Source organism: Bison bison, unplaced genomic scaffold (genome assembly GCF_000754665.1).
Source record: "Bison bison bison isolate TAMUID 2011002044 unplaced genomic scaffold, Bison_UMD1.0 scf7180017864471, whole genome shotgun sequence".
Taxonomy (NCBI): domain Eukaryota; kingdom Metazoa; phylum Chordata; class Mammalia; order Artiodactyla; family Bovidae; genus Bison; species Bison bison.
In genome coordinates, this window is record NW_011495032.1 from 14,037,450 (window position 1) to 14,054,453 (window position 17,004).

The window sequence follows — 17,004 nt, forward strand, 5'->3', positions numbered from 1 at the left end:
ATCTCGCTTACTCCTTGGAAGGAAAGTTATGACCAACCTAGACAGCATATTCAAAAGCAGAGACATTACTTTGCCAACAAAGGTCTGTCTAGTCAAGGCTATGGTTTTTCCAGTGGTCATGTATGGATGTGAGAGTTGGACTGTGAAGAAAGCTGAGCACTGAAGAATTGATGCTTTTGAACTGTGGTGTTGGAGAAGACTCTTGAGAGTCCCTTGGACTGCAAGGAGATCCAAGCAGTCCATTCTGAAGGAGATGAGCCCTGGGATTTCTTTGGAAGGACTGATGCTAAAGCTGAAACTCCAATACTTTGGGCACCTCATGTGAAGAGTTGACTCATTGGAAAAGACTCTGATGCTGGAGGGATTGGGGGCAGTAGGAGAAGGGGACGACAGAGGATGAGATGGCTGGATGGCATCACCGACTCGATGGATGTGAGTTTGAGTAAACTCTGGGAGTTGGTGATGAACAGGGAGGCCTAGCGTGCTGCAGTTCATGGGGTCGCAAAGAGTTGAGCACGACTGAGCGACTGAACTGAACTAAACTGAATAATATATTCATAGTGGTTTCATTGTGAGACTTAGAATCCTTAAATGCGAAGGGCCTGGGGCCCATGCTGGTGCAGGGTAAATGTTGGTGTTTTAGCTCCAATTACTCTCTGGTTACTATCTGGTCCTGCCCCTCTTCTGCTTACAGTCCCCCTGGGTGGCTCCATTCTCCTGATCTGGAGTCTGCTCATCTCTCTGGGCTTCCTTGGTGGCTCAGATGGTAAAGTGTTTGCCTGCAAGTTGGGAGACCTGGATTCAATCCCTGGGTGAGAAAGATCCTCTGGAGAAGGAAATGGCAACCCACTCCAGTACTCTTGCCTGGAAAATTCCATGGACGGAAGAGCCTGGTTGGCTACAGTCCATGGGACATGACTGAGCAACTTCACTTCATCTCTCTAGTGCATTTCTCCTCAGGCCTTGCCTTTCAGCAGCATGCAACTGCTCATACCCCTTAGTCCACCTCTAGGATATCTTGGCCTTTGTTTTTGCCTCAAAGCCCTTTGTCTTGCTCATTACTTCTTTAGGACTGTTGTTTCCCACCTCTTAAAATACTCCAACTCTAATCCTCACCCTACTGAGGGCCCTGTCTGGTTCTGCAATGTTTTGCATATATCTTTTTCCTTGCACTTATCTATTCTCTATTTGTATCTCTCCCCTACTTTTGGCTGAAAACTCATCAAAGAAGGGCTGAATCTTAATTATCTTTGCATTCCTAGCATTTTCTTCACATTAGGTAGACTCAAAATAAATGAATTAGAAGAGCAGCTTTACCTATTTTAAGACAGCATCATATTGTCAAAATTATTCTTCAGTTAGCTAGAGGGAGTCAGAATTTACCTTGTTAGTTGATTTTGCGGAGGGGAAGGTCGACATGAGAGCTTACTTGATAGGGGGCCCTTTGTCATCATGGAGCCCAAGACTGGGCAAGAACCATGGCAACCTACAGGACCACCTTCCACTGGTGGATCTCATAGTTTCAACCGTCTTGTTTGTGAAGGTGGTAGTTCTGTTTTTAGTTTTGTGATGGTAGTGTCAGCTATTTAGTATTTGATAACATTTTCTAACATTTGAAAAACTTTTTTCTCAGTGTTTTGAAACTCCAGTTTATCATCCTGGAAATAGCAACATTATCCAGTTGTGGACATGTGTTGTAAATTTTTTTCTTGGTTCTCTTAGTTGCCCAGATTTTAACAAAGTAAGCTGTAAATATAGTGTGTGGGTTAAATAAAGCATATCTTTATGGTGTACAGTACATCAATACCATTTTAGTTAATAGGGAATGCATAGGAGAAGATAACTTGGGCCACAAAGAATAAATAACTTTATTTATTTACTTGAAGAATTTGAAGAAAAACAATGTGATATTTCTGTTTTCTATCTGAAACATAACAGTGGCCCTTAAAGAGCCTGTTATATCTGGTAAACGAATAATAATGAGCTGAATTGTAAGGACTTTTTTTTTTCCATTATCCCGTGCAGCTTTGCCCTGTCAGATGAAGCATACAGATCCCTAAGAGATCAAGATAAAGACCAGTGTATTCTGATTACTGGGGAAAGCGGAGCAGGAAAAACAGGTAAGGTCACCACCTGACAACTTACTTTCTCCTCTAAGAAGGTGAACCATGGACAGGATGGTGTCAGCAAAGTGGGCTCATTAGCATGAAGCTTACAGGACTTCTTTGCAGGAAGGCCAGTTGTTAGGATCCTGGAATGTTTTCCAGGAAGAACTTGCCTCATCTCTCATGTGAAGGAGCAGGCACCTATCAAAAGGGGTTCCAGCCAATGCGGGAGTCAATTCCTGGATTCTAGACCTCTAGTGTAGTTCCTGAGTACTTCAGGGTCTTTGACCTTTCCTCCAAGACACCAGAATCTGTAAAGTCTTACCTCTTCCCTAAGGAATAATTATTTGAGTTTAGGGAGACCACAACCACAAGCCTACCTCTGCTTAAATGTGAGGGAAGGCCCCAAGAAATGGTGGATTTCACTCCAGAGAAGCCTTCCTCTGGGTCTTCCCTGGTACCCCAGTGGCTAAGACTCTAAGCTTCCAATGCAGGAGGCCCAGGTTCGCTCCCTGGTCAGGGAACTTGATCCCACATGTCACAACTAAAGATCCCATATGGTGCAACTAAGACCCAGTGCAGCCAAATAAAAAATAATAGTAAATATTAAAAAACTATTTGAAAAAAAGATAAGTCTTCCTCTGAAGCCTGAAGAATTGAGATTTCTGTATGTATTTTTAGACAGGTTGGCAACCTCCCCATAAAACAACCCCTCAAATGGAGGGATTATGCTTTGTTTCTCGTGCTTTTAATAAAAATGATTTGTGTGATTGATGGTCTTGAGTGAGAATGTGCTTTTACAGATGGTGCCCAGCTACCTGGAAAAGGTTCAGAAGAGCTGTGCTGTCTGAGTCAGTCAAACTTGGACAGGTTAGGACTGCTTTTGTCAGTGGGTTTCTTTGATGGAACTGATGAGTCCATGAAAGAGGAGGATGATTTTTTCATAACTGTTTCATCTCTAAGATGTTCTTGTTTTATAGATAAGACTCTTTTAATTGGTAATTTTTACTTGTTTGCCAGAGTGGGATTTAAATGTTTCCACTTTGCTTGGCTAATTAGTTATCAGATTAATAACTTTGATTTCCTGATGATCAAAAGAAGAAAATCCCCTGTGAATGTTTCAGTCGTCTGACTGCATCCATTCTGTTCATCAGCCCTTAGTTAGATCTGTGCCTTGAAATATCTATTTCTGTTTCTCCTGACCTGCCCTGAAGTATCTGTTTCTACTCCACTTTCATGAGGAGTGCCTCTTCTCTATTCCCTAGAGTAGCTGAAGAAAGAACGATTAGATCAGTGTGTCCAGCTCCCTTCCTAGAGCCTTTGAACACACAGTGCACTGTTTCTTTTGGTTGTGCGGGTTCTAGGTTCTGGGTGGACAGAAATGGAGGGGGAAGGTCCAGCATGTGAGAATCTTAGGTAACAGAGAGCATAGTCTTATATAGGCCATCTACTGTAGGGTCCTCCCAGCAACAGCAGAATCTGATAGAAGGCTCACCATTCTGTATGGTGGCCTATGGACTTTGTCACAGAGGTTTGGCTAACAAAGTTCTTCCTTACTTAGAGATGAATTCTGCCTCTATGTATTCCTCTTTACTCAGTAGTCTAGAACCTTACCAAATAAGTATACTTGCTCTTCTGCAGGACAGTCACTTAATTATTTGAAGTCATCTGTATTATCAGTTAAGAGAGTGTCACAATGAGTCTCAGATTATGTAGTTGCCTCCTAAACTGTATATGCCAGTCAGTTCCTCTTACCTGGTCTCCCAGCTTACACATCCAGTACCTGCTTGTCATGTCTAAGTGAGTCTCTAAGAGACATCTCAGACTAAGCATGTCCCAAACTGAACTCTTGATTTCATCCTCCTACCCAAACTTCCTGATCTCAATAAATGGGACCACCTATCAACCTAGTTTCTCAAGCTAGAGATGTTAGAGTCACCCTTGATGTTTTCTTTTCCTGTATCGTCCACATAAATGCCATTTTCTATCAGCCCTACCTCTAAAATATATCTCATGCCAAGCTCTTTCTTCCTTTTCTTTGTGTCCACCTGGAGACTCTAGTTAGAGCAAGCCACCGATCCTCTTTTCCTTTGAGGACTGTTTGTAGCAATATCTAACAGGTCTCTTTCCCCCTTATGCTTGCCTGCAGAAAGATACCAGAATGATCTGTAAAACTGAAAACTGGATCAAAGCCTTGGCCTGTTTGATTTTTTTCTTTTTTTGAGTTACCTTCTTTTGTGTCTATGTGGTGAGAACTTTTAAGATCTACTCTCTTAGCAACTTGTAAGAATACAATACAGTGTTAACTCTAGACCTTATGCTATGCATTAGATTCCTAGCACTGCATCTTATAACTGGATGTGTATACCTTTTAACTACATGTCTTCATTTCCCCTTTCTTCCCCAAACCAACAATCTGCTCTTTGATTCTATGAGGTTTTTTTTGTTTTTTGTTTTTAAAGATTCCATGTATAAGCAAGATCATACAGTATTTGTCTTTCTTTGTCTGACTTACTTCAGTGAGTATAATGCCTTCACAGTTCATCCATGTTGTCACAAGGGGCAGGATTTCCTTCCTTTTTTTTAGCTGAACAATATTCAATTGTATATATATAACACATTTTCTTTATTCATTCATCCATAGATAGACACTTACTTTGTTTCCAGGTATTGACTATTGTAAATAATGCTTCATGGAACATGGGAGTACAGATATCTTTTCAACCTAGTAATTTTATTTACTTTGGATATATACCCAGAAGTGGTTTTGCTGAATCATACGGTAGTTCTGTTTTTTTTTTTTTTAATTTTTCAGGAACCTCCATACTATTTTCCATAGTGGCTGTACCAATTTACATTCCCACCAGTAGTGGCACAAGGATTCCCTTTTCTCCACATCCTCTCCAACACTTATGTTTTGTGTGTATGTGTTTGTTTTATACATATATTAGCCATTCTGATAGGTGTGAGGTGATACCTCATTGTGGTTTTGATTTGAATTTCTCTGGTGATTGATGGTGTTGAGTATCTTTTCATATTTGGGAAAATGTCTATTCAGGTCTTCTCCTCACTTTTTAATCAGATTATTTGGGTTTTTTGAGGGATTGAGTTGTATGAACTGTTTATGTATTTTGGATATTAACCCCTAGTTGGTCATATTATTTACAGATATTTTCTCCCGTTTAGTATGTTGCCTTCCATTTTGTTAATCATTTCTTTTGCTTTGCAGAAGATTTCGGTCTGATGTAATCCCATTTGTTTATTTTTGCTTATGTTGTTTGTGCTTTGTGTGTCATATCCAAAAAATCATTGCCAAGACCAGTGTCTAATAAGAGTTTTCTCCTTTGCTTCGTTTTAGAAGTTTCACAGTTGCAGGTCTTGCACTTAAGTTTTCAATTCCAGTTTGAGTTAATTTTTGTGAGTGGTAATTAAGTTTTGTCGGTTTCATTCTACTGCATGTCACATGCTTTTTCCAGATCTGTTGAGATGATCACATGATCTTAACCTTTTATTCTATTCAGATGTGTTACATGTATTAACTGTGAGGTATTGTGTTTATTGATTTGCATATGTTGGATCATCCTTGCATTCCAAGGACAAAGCCCACTTGATCATTGTGTATGAACCTGTTGAATTCAGTTTGCTAGTATTTTACTGAGGATTTGACATTTACATTTATCAAGGATATTGACCTGTAGTTTTCTTTTCTTGTAGTATCCTTATCTGACTTTGGTATCAGGGTAACGTTGGCCTGCTAAAATGAGTTTGGAAGTGTTACCTCTTCTTTGTTTTACAAGAGTTTGAGACAGTTCTAGTGTTTTTATTTTGGGGTTTTTGATTACTGATTCACTCTCCCTAATAGTAATTGGTCTCTTCAGCTTTTCTAGTCATCATTCTAGAAACTTATCCATTTCTTCTAGGTTGTCTAATTTGTTGGCATATGACTGTCCAGAGTAGTCTCTTATGATCCTTTATTTTTGTGGTATTTGTTGATACCTCTTTCATTTATAATTTTATTTATTAGAACTCTCTTTTTTTCCTTGGTTAGTCTAGATAAAGTTTTGCCAATTTGGTTTATTTTTTTGAAGAACCAACTCAATTTTCTGTTGCATTCCTGTTCTCTATTTCATTTATTTATGCTCTAATCTTTATTGTTTCCTCAAAAAACTGTATCTTCTGCTAAGGTTGGGCTTAGTTCTTACTTTTCTACTTTTTTGAGGTATAATATTAGGTTGTTTATTTGAGATATTTCTTTATTCTTGATGTATGCATTTATAGCTATAAAATTTCCTCTTGGAACTACTTTTGCTGTATCTCATCAGTTTTGGTGTATTTTTCCATTTTTGTTGCTTCAAGGTATTTTTTTAATTTAAAGTTTTCATTTCACGAAATGGTTTTTATTGCACTAAAATATAAGCCTAACCCAGAAGATTCTGCTTGACCTAGCCCCTACCTGCTTCTGTACCTTCCCCTCATGTTTCCCCCACCCCAGTGGCAGCTCGTGTTACTATTCATGGAAGGGTTTGCTTTTTGCTGTGTGTTGTCAGTATATATTGTAAATAGTCATTATATTGAGTTTCCCACCCCTTTTTAGATCATTCATTTGAACTCTGGGTATGGGCTCTTACCTCTGTTCACTCAGAAATTTGTGAAATCTTTCACTATTTAGGATTCCTTCTTCCCAGTAAGAACTTTAGGAGGATATTGATATCTTGGGAGAAAGTTTTTGCTCTTTCACTGCCTCTAACCTTCCTTTCATTGTGAAACAGAATTCAGTTCTTAAAAGCAGTACCGCTTCTTGTTTGTTTCCAGGTTGGCCAGTGGAAGTGGTGGCAAGGTCAGTTAAAAACTGCGTCCCTTGACAGAGTCATTGGTGGTGATGATGTCTCATGTCACCTGTCCCCACCCCAGTCATTTTGATGATATCTACCAGCCTATTCATTTCACATTTGTTTCCTTTTTAAGGCATAAAGGAGGAAGAGATGAAAATATTCCTAAGCCTATTAATTTTCTTTTAGATTTTTACTCATTCTTCATCATGTTTTTATAATTTTTTGAGTATCTGATTATTTCAGTGTGTTACCACGTGAGTCATCAGAAGTGGGTTGTGGTCACTGGTTTGATTGGCGTGGGCCAGTTCTTCATCTCCTCTGGAACATGTGTCCCCTCATGAGCCATGTTAGTGTATGACCTCCTCCTTCTCAGAGAGTTGTAAACCACCTGCTTCCTCCTGGTGCAGAATTCTGTTTCCTGGTTGGGCTTGTGTCCCTTCCTTATTGAGAGATGGAGTAGAGGTTGCTGTTACTGTTTCATGGGGGTAGACATTCATTCTTTCTGTGAAAAACAGAAACACCTTATTCCTCCAGTGGAAATCTAGTGGCACATCGAGTTCATTCTTCTTTTCTATATTTTTCTCTTTTCTTGACATTTTTCTACTTGATAACTTGTCCTCTCGGTTTCAGTGTCCCATTCACTGCTTGAGATCCTATCATCTTCCCTAGATTTAGTCCTTCTCGCACCTCTTTACCCCTCATAAGCTGAAGAATGGACACCTGCTTCACAGGGTCATTGCCACCTCCTCTGCTGGGAAGCTTTGTTTACAGGCGCTGCTTCCCGCGGAAGGTTGCAGGAGGGTACCACCTTTGGTCATATTGTCAAACCTTCCACTGGGAAGCACCAGCTTCTTCACTCGCCCAGACTGTTGCTGATCAATAAATACCAGAAGAAATCCAAGAAGACATAGAAAGGTTCCCAACGTAAAGTTTTAGTTTCAACAGACAAGGTACCAGATTGCTACAAAAACTTCTCTCAAAGTCTATTCTCATGTGTAGACAGACCAATAGCTGTTCGTGGACAGATCTGCTTTTGAGTAGTGCTGGTCCTTGAACCATACTTTGAGTAGCGCTGTCCAAAAGTCACTTGGAACATTTGTGTTGTTTTTGAGCTCCTGTGCTTCCTAGATCTGGTGAGGCTTCACTTATCCATCACATAGAACTCCTGGTGCTGGGTGATGGGCACTATTCCTAAGAGCTCTGTTTGTAAAGATCCACTCAGCTATACTCTTTGGTGACTGCTTTGTCCTTCCTTTCACTTATAGATTCCAAAAGCGTCTCCTGCCTCTCCATCTCCATAGAGACAGTTAGTGTTTTACTTACTTATTCCCATCTTTTTCCACTTTTCTTTCCTTTTGAAAGTAGTGACACAGAAATTGTTTCAAATTGCATTAAGGTTTTGATTGTCATTAGGTAATAGTTTTGAGTAAAGAGACTTTGTGTTGTTTAATGTCTCTTTTTCATAGAGATTACTTACGGGAAAATGAAATGATGGAAAATAATACAGGGATTGTAGCACAGTGGTTGAGGCTTTTCTAGAGGGGGTTTAATTTCAGTTTTGTGGGGAAGAGGAATGCCAGGCCATTTTTTGAATGTCACGTTATCTTATTCACCAATTTTTTTTTGAGTACATGTAGTCATTAGCATTTTTGTATCAGCTAATGAATGAAAGAAGAGAGCTAACATTTATTGAGGGCCTGGAATGTGCTCTGTACTTATACAGTATCTCTTTTCAGTGAGAGTTTTTACTAAATAGCATATACAGAACCATCACGCAGTATCAGAGGGCTCATTTTATAAGAAGTAATTAACTTAATGAGGTTGTAAACCTCTCTTGGCAGATGATGATGTTATTGGTCTTAAACATTGGAGACACTCTTACACTGTAGGGTCGTATAATGAGAGTTCCCAGGGAGAGGTGTAAACTCTTTGAATCCTTTGGGGTCCTATTTAATTCATTACTGCTGTGCTAAATAAAAAATTCATCATGCCTCATAAAAGTGCCCAACTATTTCTAGGCAGTGAACTCACAATTCACTATCATGAATACAAATAGTTTGTAGAGAGCCATTCAAGCACTGATGGGGGCAGGGAGGCAGAACATGAGGGAACCATCATAACTGCATTTTTCCAAGGACATCAGAGTAAACTGTGGGCCTGAGAAGATGATCCTGATATAAGAAAGCTTTATAAATTATTTGGCTTCTAATTTTACAGTTACATCAGTTTCTAGGAACTCTGCAGCCATCTGCTACAAGAGTTGTGAAGCCCGCCCTGCTCGTTAAGACCCTTGGTTCTGAACCCCAGATGACCTTGCACTGCTTTATATCTGTGATAGTTTTCTGACTCGGTCAGCAACAGAGATGTGACTGACTTTTTGTAGCCTAAACATCCACGAGCGTTTTACAATGCTGACTCTCTCCACATGGACACAGAAGAGCTAAGCAAGCTCAAGGCCAAAATGCCGTGAGCTATGTTTTCTTTCTTCCTCATGTGAGCGAGGTCTTTCATGACTCGTGTGTTTTATATGAATTATCAGAGATTTTGTGGCCAACTTTCAGAGGCAAAGCAGCTTCTTTTTAATTGTGTTTCAGTACAAACATTTCCAGTCACGATTCCTCTCGGAGCAGAGGCAGTGTTTCTCATTGCAAGACCCTTGCTTTTGATTGGGCAGTTCACAGCTGCCTGTCTGGCCAATTTGGATGTGCTGCAGCTGGGTTATTTTGTAGCACAGCAGACTCAGGGCTATTGAAAAGGGTGTTCTTCAATGTTGTAGAGTCCTTGTTTCACTGTATACAAACATGGCTTGCTTGTATAGGCAGTCATACTCTTTCGGTCACTGAACTACCAGACCTGTTCAGTCCCTAGAAAACCTTGGGTGCTTTAGCCAAGGAAATAGAGAGGTGTGTAAGTAGATAAATATATCAGTATTAGGTGTATAAGTGTATGGCTATCTCTATGCTATGTGACATATGTAACAGGGTTTATATGATGTGTATGTGACATACGATGATACTTATATTGGGTTCCATAAGATGTTATGGAAAAAAACCAAATGAATTTTTTTGGCCAACCTAGCTATCTGTTAATGCATGCGTGGGTACTTGTTAACTCCTGGATAAATTTATTAGTTCTGAAAAAAAAAGATCCTCAGAAAGCCTTGCTTATGTTCATACCTTTCTTCCCTGACACAGTGATGGAATCCATGTGGAGCCTGCTCATTTACATGTGTGGGTCTTCCCTTGTAGTTCAGCTCAGTTCAGTTGCTCAGTCATGTCCGACTCTTTGCAACCCCATGAACCGCAGCACGCCAGGCCTCCCTGTCCATCACCAACACCCGGAGTCCACCCAAACCCATGTCCATTGAGTCGGTGATGCCATCCAACCATCTAATCCTCTGTCATCCCCTTCTCCTCCTGCCCTCAGTCTTTCCCAGCATTGGGGTCTTTTCCAATGAATCAGCTCTTCGCATGAGGTGGCGAAAGGATTGGAGTTTCAGCTTCAACATCAGTCCTTCCAATGAACACCCAGGACTAATCTCCTTTAGGATGGACTGGTTGGACCTCCTTGCAGTCCAAGGGACTCTCAAAAGTTTTCTCCAACACCACAGTTCAAAAGCATCAATTCTTTGGCACTCAGCTTTCTTTATAGTCCAAATCTCATATCCACACATGACCACTGGAAAAACCATAGCCTTGACTAGACGGACCTTTGTTGATGAAGTGATGTTTCTGCTTTTTAATATGCTGTCTAGGTTGGTCATAACTTTCCTTCCAAAGAGTAAGTGTCTTTTAATTTCATGGCTGCAGTTACCATCTGCAGTGATTTTGGAGCCCAGAAAAATAAAGTCAGCTACTGTTTCCACTGTTTCCCCATCTATTTGCCATGAAGTGATGGGACCGGATGCCATGAACTTAGTTTTCTGAATGTTGAGCTTTAAGCCAACTTTTTCACTCTCCACTTTCACTTTCATCAAGAGGCCCTTTAGTTCCTCTTCACTTTCTGCCATAAGGGTGGTGTCATCTGCATATCTGAGGTTATTGATATTTCTCCCAGCAATCTTGATTCCAGCTTGTGCTTCTTCCAGCCCGGCATTTCACATGATGTACTCTGCATATAAGTTAAATAAGCATGGTGACAATATACAATCTTGACGTACTCCTTTTCCTATTTGGAACCAATCTGTTGTTCCATGTCCAGTTCTAACTGTTGTTTCCTGACCTGCATACAGGTTTCTCAAGAGGCATGTCAGGTGGTCTGGTATTCCCATCTCCTTCAGAATTTTCCACAGTTGTTTGTGATCCACACAGTCAAAGGCTTTGGCATAGTCAATAAAGCAGAAATAGATGTTTTTCTGGAACTCTCTTGCTTTTTCCATGATCCAGCAGATGTTGGCAATTTGATCTCTGATTCCTCAGCCTTTTCTAAAACCAGCTTGGACATCTGGAAGTTCACGGTTCATGTATTGCTGAAGCCTGGCTTGGAGAATTTTGAGCATTACTTTACTAGCATGTGAGATGAGTGCAATTGTGCAGTAGTTTGAGCATTCTTTGGCATTGCCTTTCTTTGGGATTGGAATGAAAACTGACCTTTTCCAGTCCTGTGGCCACAGCTGAGTTTTCCAAATTTGGTGGCGTATTGAGTGCAGCACTTTCACAGCATCATCTTGCAGGATTCGAAATAGCTCAACTGAAATAGCTCACCTCCACTAGCTTTGTTCGTAGTGATGCTTTCTAAGGCCCACTTGACTGCACATTCCAGGATGTCTGGCTCTAGGTCAGTGATCACACCATCATGGTTATCTGGGTCATGAAGATCTTTTTTGTACAGTTCTTCTGTATATTCTTGCCACCTCTTCTTAATATCTTCTGCTTCTGTTAGGTCCATACCATTTCTGTCCTTTTTCGAGCCCATCTTTGCATGAAATATTCCCTTGGTATCTCTAATTTTCTTGAAGAGATCTCAAGTCTTTCCCATTCTGTTGTTTTCCTCTATTTCTTTGCATTGATCACTGAGGAAGGCTTTCTTATCTCTTCTTGCTATTCTTTGGAACTCTGCATTCAGATGCTTATATCTTTCCTTTTCGCTTCTCTTCTTTTCACAGCTATTTGTAAGGCCTCCCCAGACAGCCATTTTGCTTTTTTGCATTTCTTTTCTATGGGAATAGTCTTGATCCCTGTCTCCTGTACAGTGTCACGAACCTCATTCCATAGTTCATCAGGCACTCTATCTATCAGATCTAGGCCCTTAAATCTATTTCTCACTTCCACTGTATAATCATAAGGGATTTGATTTAGGTCACACCTGAATGGCTAGTACATATTAAGAATACCCTTTTTTTTTGTCCTAAATAGAATCCTTTTATATTTTTACAGCAAACATGCAAGACATTGTCCCTGAGAGTATGATTAGTGGATTAATGCATTCATTTTACTCAATAGTATTGTCTTGGAAAAGGCTTACTGTTTTATATTGTGGTTGCCAAGGTCATGCTTAGTTGGTTCCTGTGACAGTTAACATGATTCAAAAATTGGGCTTTGTAGTATCGAGGAGGATGATAATTTAATTCTTGATTCTCCTCAGAAATATAATATTTTTCATATGTAGAGGTGATTACATAAAGTTTTGATTTAGATAAATATCTAAATATTTGAATAAAGATCTAAATGTATTTGAACTTTAGCATAGAAGAGCCAAGGAAAATGAAGCAGAAAGTCTCATTAGATAGCTATTATTTCTTGTCTCCAGCACGGTGAAATATAGGGAAAACAGTCTCTGAACTACCTTGGACCTTGCCACTTGTCCTACAGGTTTACTTATTTTCTCTAAAGTAGTCGACTCTCTTGTGAACTACTTGAGTTAAAGATCAAGTATTATGTCAGGAAAAAAAAAAATAATAAGAGTAGTCTCTTTTAGACAGTGAGGCTTTATTTGGAGAAAATTACCCTTAATCCCAGCTTCCAAAAATGATTTATTAAAATGAGCCCAGTAGTAGAATTACTGAAGATAGTTAAGAATCTGAACATAGAAGCTTATTAACAACTTAGAAGGATCTTTGAAGTATATTAAAACATTATATTTGAATTACTTAAATAGATTTTAAAATTAATAAAACTGATTCCTAATTTCAACTTAAGTTAACCTCATCGTGATATCTCGGTAGATATTGTGGGTTTACATACAGTTTTAACAGCCATATGATGTCAGTCAAATCCAAGTTCCAAAAAATCTGCTGGTGATGCCTTTTTAAAATAGATTTGACCCCGAGAGAATTTGATACTATTTCGTTCAGGCCATTAAAAGATCTCTGGGAGGTCAAATCAATTCCCCCAGCTACCAAAGAGTTCTCGTTCCTGGTTGATCTCCCTTCCTCCCTCTGCTCCCATACACATGGGCACACACACACACGCATGCATGCACACACACAGCACTTTGTCCCTGGTGTCCATCCTGGACTCAAACAAGATTTTCAGAGAACTGGGTGTAGCCATGTATCTGAGGTTTGAGGTTTTGCTGCAGTGAGGTTCATAATCACTGAAATAAGCAAAATAGCCTGGCCTGGACTTTTAATATTTCTTGTTAGTTTACCTAAAAGAAAACCTACCTTTCCATCTGAAATATGTCTGTGTGTGTGTTTACCACTACCTGGAGCAGTTCTTTTGCCTGTAAATGCTTCCATTCTTCTAGTAGTATAATAAGTAGAGGGCCGGAAATTCAAGTCAGGAAGAGTATAGGTAATACATGTGAGAGTGTAGGTGGGGATAGGGAGCAAAGAATGCTGTTGAGTAAACAGGATGATGAGAAAGCAAGCCTGGAGGTGAATGGTTTCAGAGGCCACACCATAAGGTTGAAATGAGTGGGCGATTCAGGAGAGTTGGCCCACATTTGGGAGACCAGATAGCACAAGGCGTCAGGAGTTTGCTGGGAGGGCTGTCTCACCTGACTTTGAAAGCCAGAGAGCCTAGAAACAAAGTATTTCGAAGTGACAGAAGAAGAGTTCCAGTGTGGACTGGTGGGCATGGGAAATGCAGCACCCAAAAGTGAAATGAAAGGTAATAATATAAACTTTTGTCCATGACTGAGGCCAGGTTGCCCTGATGGAGCAACAAAAGTGTGTCCATACAGTTTGCTTGCCTTTACATAGTTAAACCTTGAGTGCAATGGGAAATGTGGTTCAGGAACTAGACAGGATGGAGGGTGTGTTAAGGGACAGTGCCCTCTGGAAGGAGGGTATTGCAAAAATGCAAGACTGATATTTCTCAGTTACAGTCTTTAAGAGGAGACAGCAGAAATCAGCCATCACAGACCACCAGAGAACCTGTTTGGACTCGTTCTCGTTACCCAGTAAGCAAATTGGAGGCAGCATTAACTCCAACCATTGAAGAAGTACCCCGCCTCCCACCACTGTCCTCAGGGCTCCAATGAGATCGTCTGCTTCCTCAGCACTGTATCTGCTAGCACTCCCTTGAGGACTCTGTGAGACCTGCGTGGATTCCTGGTGCTCTGTGGCTCCTGTTACTAGTTGATGCTTTGGGTTTGTGTGTAGGCCCTGAAGCACGTGTTGGGCAATACACCCAAGGTCATATTCCAGTCATTCATTTCTTCACGTACAGATGTGGGAAATGGGCTGGAAGTTACCTGTGTATGTCCTCATGAGAAAGGGCAGTATTAAGATTGACCCCCTTACACCCGTAGATAGGGGTCCTGCCACTCACACTTGGGGAAGGCTCTCCTGCCCTCCGACAGTGGCACCAGAGCAAAGAACTTGCAAGAAAGTAAGATTTGGGGAGATTGGTTTTTCTTCTTGACTGCCCGAATGTGGGTCCTTGTGTTATTTTGCTGACATTTATTGGTTGAGTGTTTACCAGATCCTGATTATGGAACATTAGAACTGGGACAGTTCGAAAGAAATTTGATAGCAAATAAATTTGGGAAATGGTGCGTTCTTGATCTTTTTCCAGACTTCCACAATGCACATGCTCCTCTAAGAAGCCATGTAATAAGGAAACCTGTTTCACTTAACCTAACTCACTGTGGCCCCAAATTCGTTTGACTTTGGACTTCATTTTCCCTTAACATCTATTACCATTCCTTGGAACAATATTAAAAGGATCAGTTTTTTGGAAGTAGATGCTGTGAAGAAACATGTATTGATTGGGGAAGGATAAAACCAGATTTGGCCCACCTTACCAGTTTCAGCTGGGCTTCCCACATGGCTCAGTGAGAAAGAATCTGCCTGCCATTGTAGGAGGTGCAGGAGATGTGGGTTTGACCCCTGGATTGGGAAGATCCTCTAGAGAAGGAAATGGCAACCCACTCCAGTTTCTTGCCTGGAGAATTCCATGGACAGAGGAGCCTGGGTGGGCTACAGTCCATGGGGTCACAAAGAGTGGGACACAACTGAGCACTCATGCAAAGCAAAAGCACCAGTTTGAGCAAAGAGTTCTTTGCATGCCTCTGGTGGCCTGCGTCTTTTAGCAGAGAACTTTCTCCTAGTGAAGTCTATGAAAGTAACTAAAAGCTTCCCTGGAAGGTCTGCATTTCTTGTATTCAAATCCTTAAGATTAGCTGCTTAGATTTTTAATTGATTTGAAGAGTAATTAATCTGATTGTAAGCAGGCCAATTTGATGTAGAAAGTATTTTTGAGGAGAGGCAGTTCTTGTAAACTGTAAAAATACATTTGGTAAAGACACCCAGGTTATCAAGTTCATTTTGACTTGAATCACCTGTGTATAATATAGTAATTGTATATAAACAATTGCTTTTAAAAATTAACTTTTTATTGAGGTATACTTGATTTACAATGTGTTTCAGGACTATAGCAAAGTGATTTAGTTATAGGTATATATTTATACACACACAATTCTTTTAAGATTTTTTTTCCCATACAGGTTATTATAAAATATTGAATATAGGTCCCCGTGCTATACCGTAGGTCCTTGTTGTTTATCTGTTTTATTCATACTAGTGTGAATTACGGTTTTTTTTCTGGATATATGCCCAGGAGTGGAATTGCTGGGTTATATGTGGTAGCTCTATTTTTAGTTTTTTAAGAAACAATTGCTTTAAGAATATAGTCCTGAGATCTTGTTGGCTATGTTTACTCAGCCAATTTTTTAGCAACTCAGTGATAACCTTTAAGCACAGTTTCTGTTACATCTAAATCAGTGATATATCTGAATAGAAAGCATGAATATTTTAAAAGATTTCCAAAACATTCTTTGCTCCCAGGAAGTGCAGGCTTTTGAAAACACTATTAGTGCATATTCTCGCCCAGATCTCTTCACCCCAAAATTAAAAAAAAATTTTTTTTATCAGTTTAATTTATTAATATGGCTTGTTTTCATCCACAGAGGCCAGCAAGCTTGTTATGTCCTACGTGGCAGCTGTTTGTGGAAAAGGAGCAGAAGTTAATCAAGTCAAAGAACAGCTTTTACAGTCCAACCCAGTTCTGGAAGGTAGGATTTGGGATGTATATTGGTTCAGTGTGACTTGAACAGTCAGTCCAGTTTTCAGGGCACTTCAGGCACCTGGAGGTAGCCTAGGAGGGCAGAGGGAAGAGGAGAGTTAGGCCCAGACCTGCTGAGCAAGGTAGCATGCCATAGGAACTCGGGGCTGCATGAACTTGAAGGAGGGAACACTTTCCTTGACTAAAGGAGCTCTCCCACTTGCAGTCACTTTTTTCCCTCTCAGTTTTTGTTTGAATTACTTAAATTTTGCTTAATATTAATCAATTGCTATTTGCATTTGACTTGACAGCTGGGAGAAACTTAGTGAAAAAGAGTAATGTGAGGGCAGTGCTATTTTATTCAGAATAACACCCATGGCTGGTGATTTCTGTTGTCAAGGAAACCAAGGCTATGTCAGAGAAACATTTAAGGACCAGTTTCTAAGGGTTACAGAAAGCCTAAACTTGACTTTATTCTCTGGTTGGCCATCTGGGTCAGTCAGCTTGGGCTGCCATAACAAAGTACCACAGACTGGGTGGCTTAAACATCAGAAATCTATTTTCTCACACTTGTGGAGGCTCCAAAGTCCAAGATCACCTGCTGCTAAGGTAGGTGGT

General features: G+C 40.2%; 1 protein-coding gene across 5 annotated transcripts in view; it reads left to right on the forward strand.

Annotated features, from left to right (window-relative positions):
- The window catches only part of MYO1B (myosin IB), a 199,730-nt gene that overhangs the window by 97,351 nt on the left and 85,375 nt on the right, over positions 1-17,004 (forward strand). For all 5 annotated transcript variants that reach the window (XM_010860845.1, XM_010860844.1, XM_010860847.1 and 2 more), the window contains exons 4-5: positions 2,026-2,120; positions 16,292-16,396. In XM_010860845.1, coding sequence (XP_010859147.1) covers positions 2,026-2,120; positions 16,292-16,396 — 200 coding nt within the window. The remainder of the gene's footprint in view (positions 1-2,025; positions 2,121-16,291; positions 16,397-17,004) is intronic.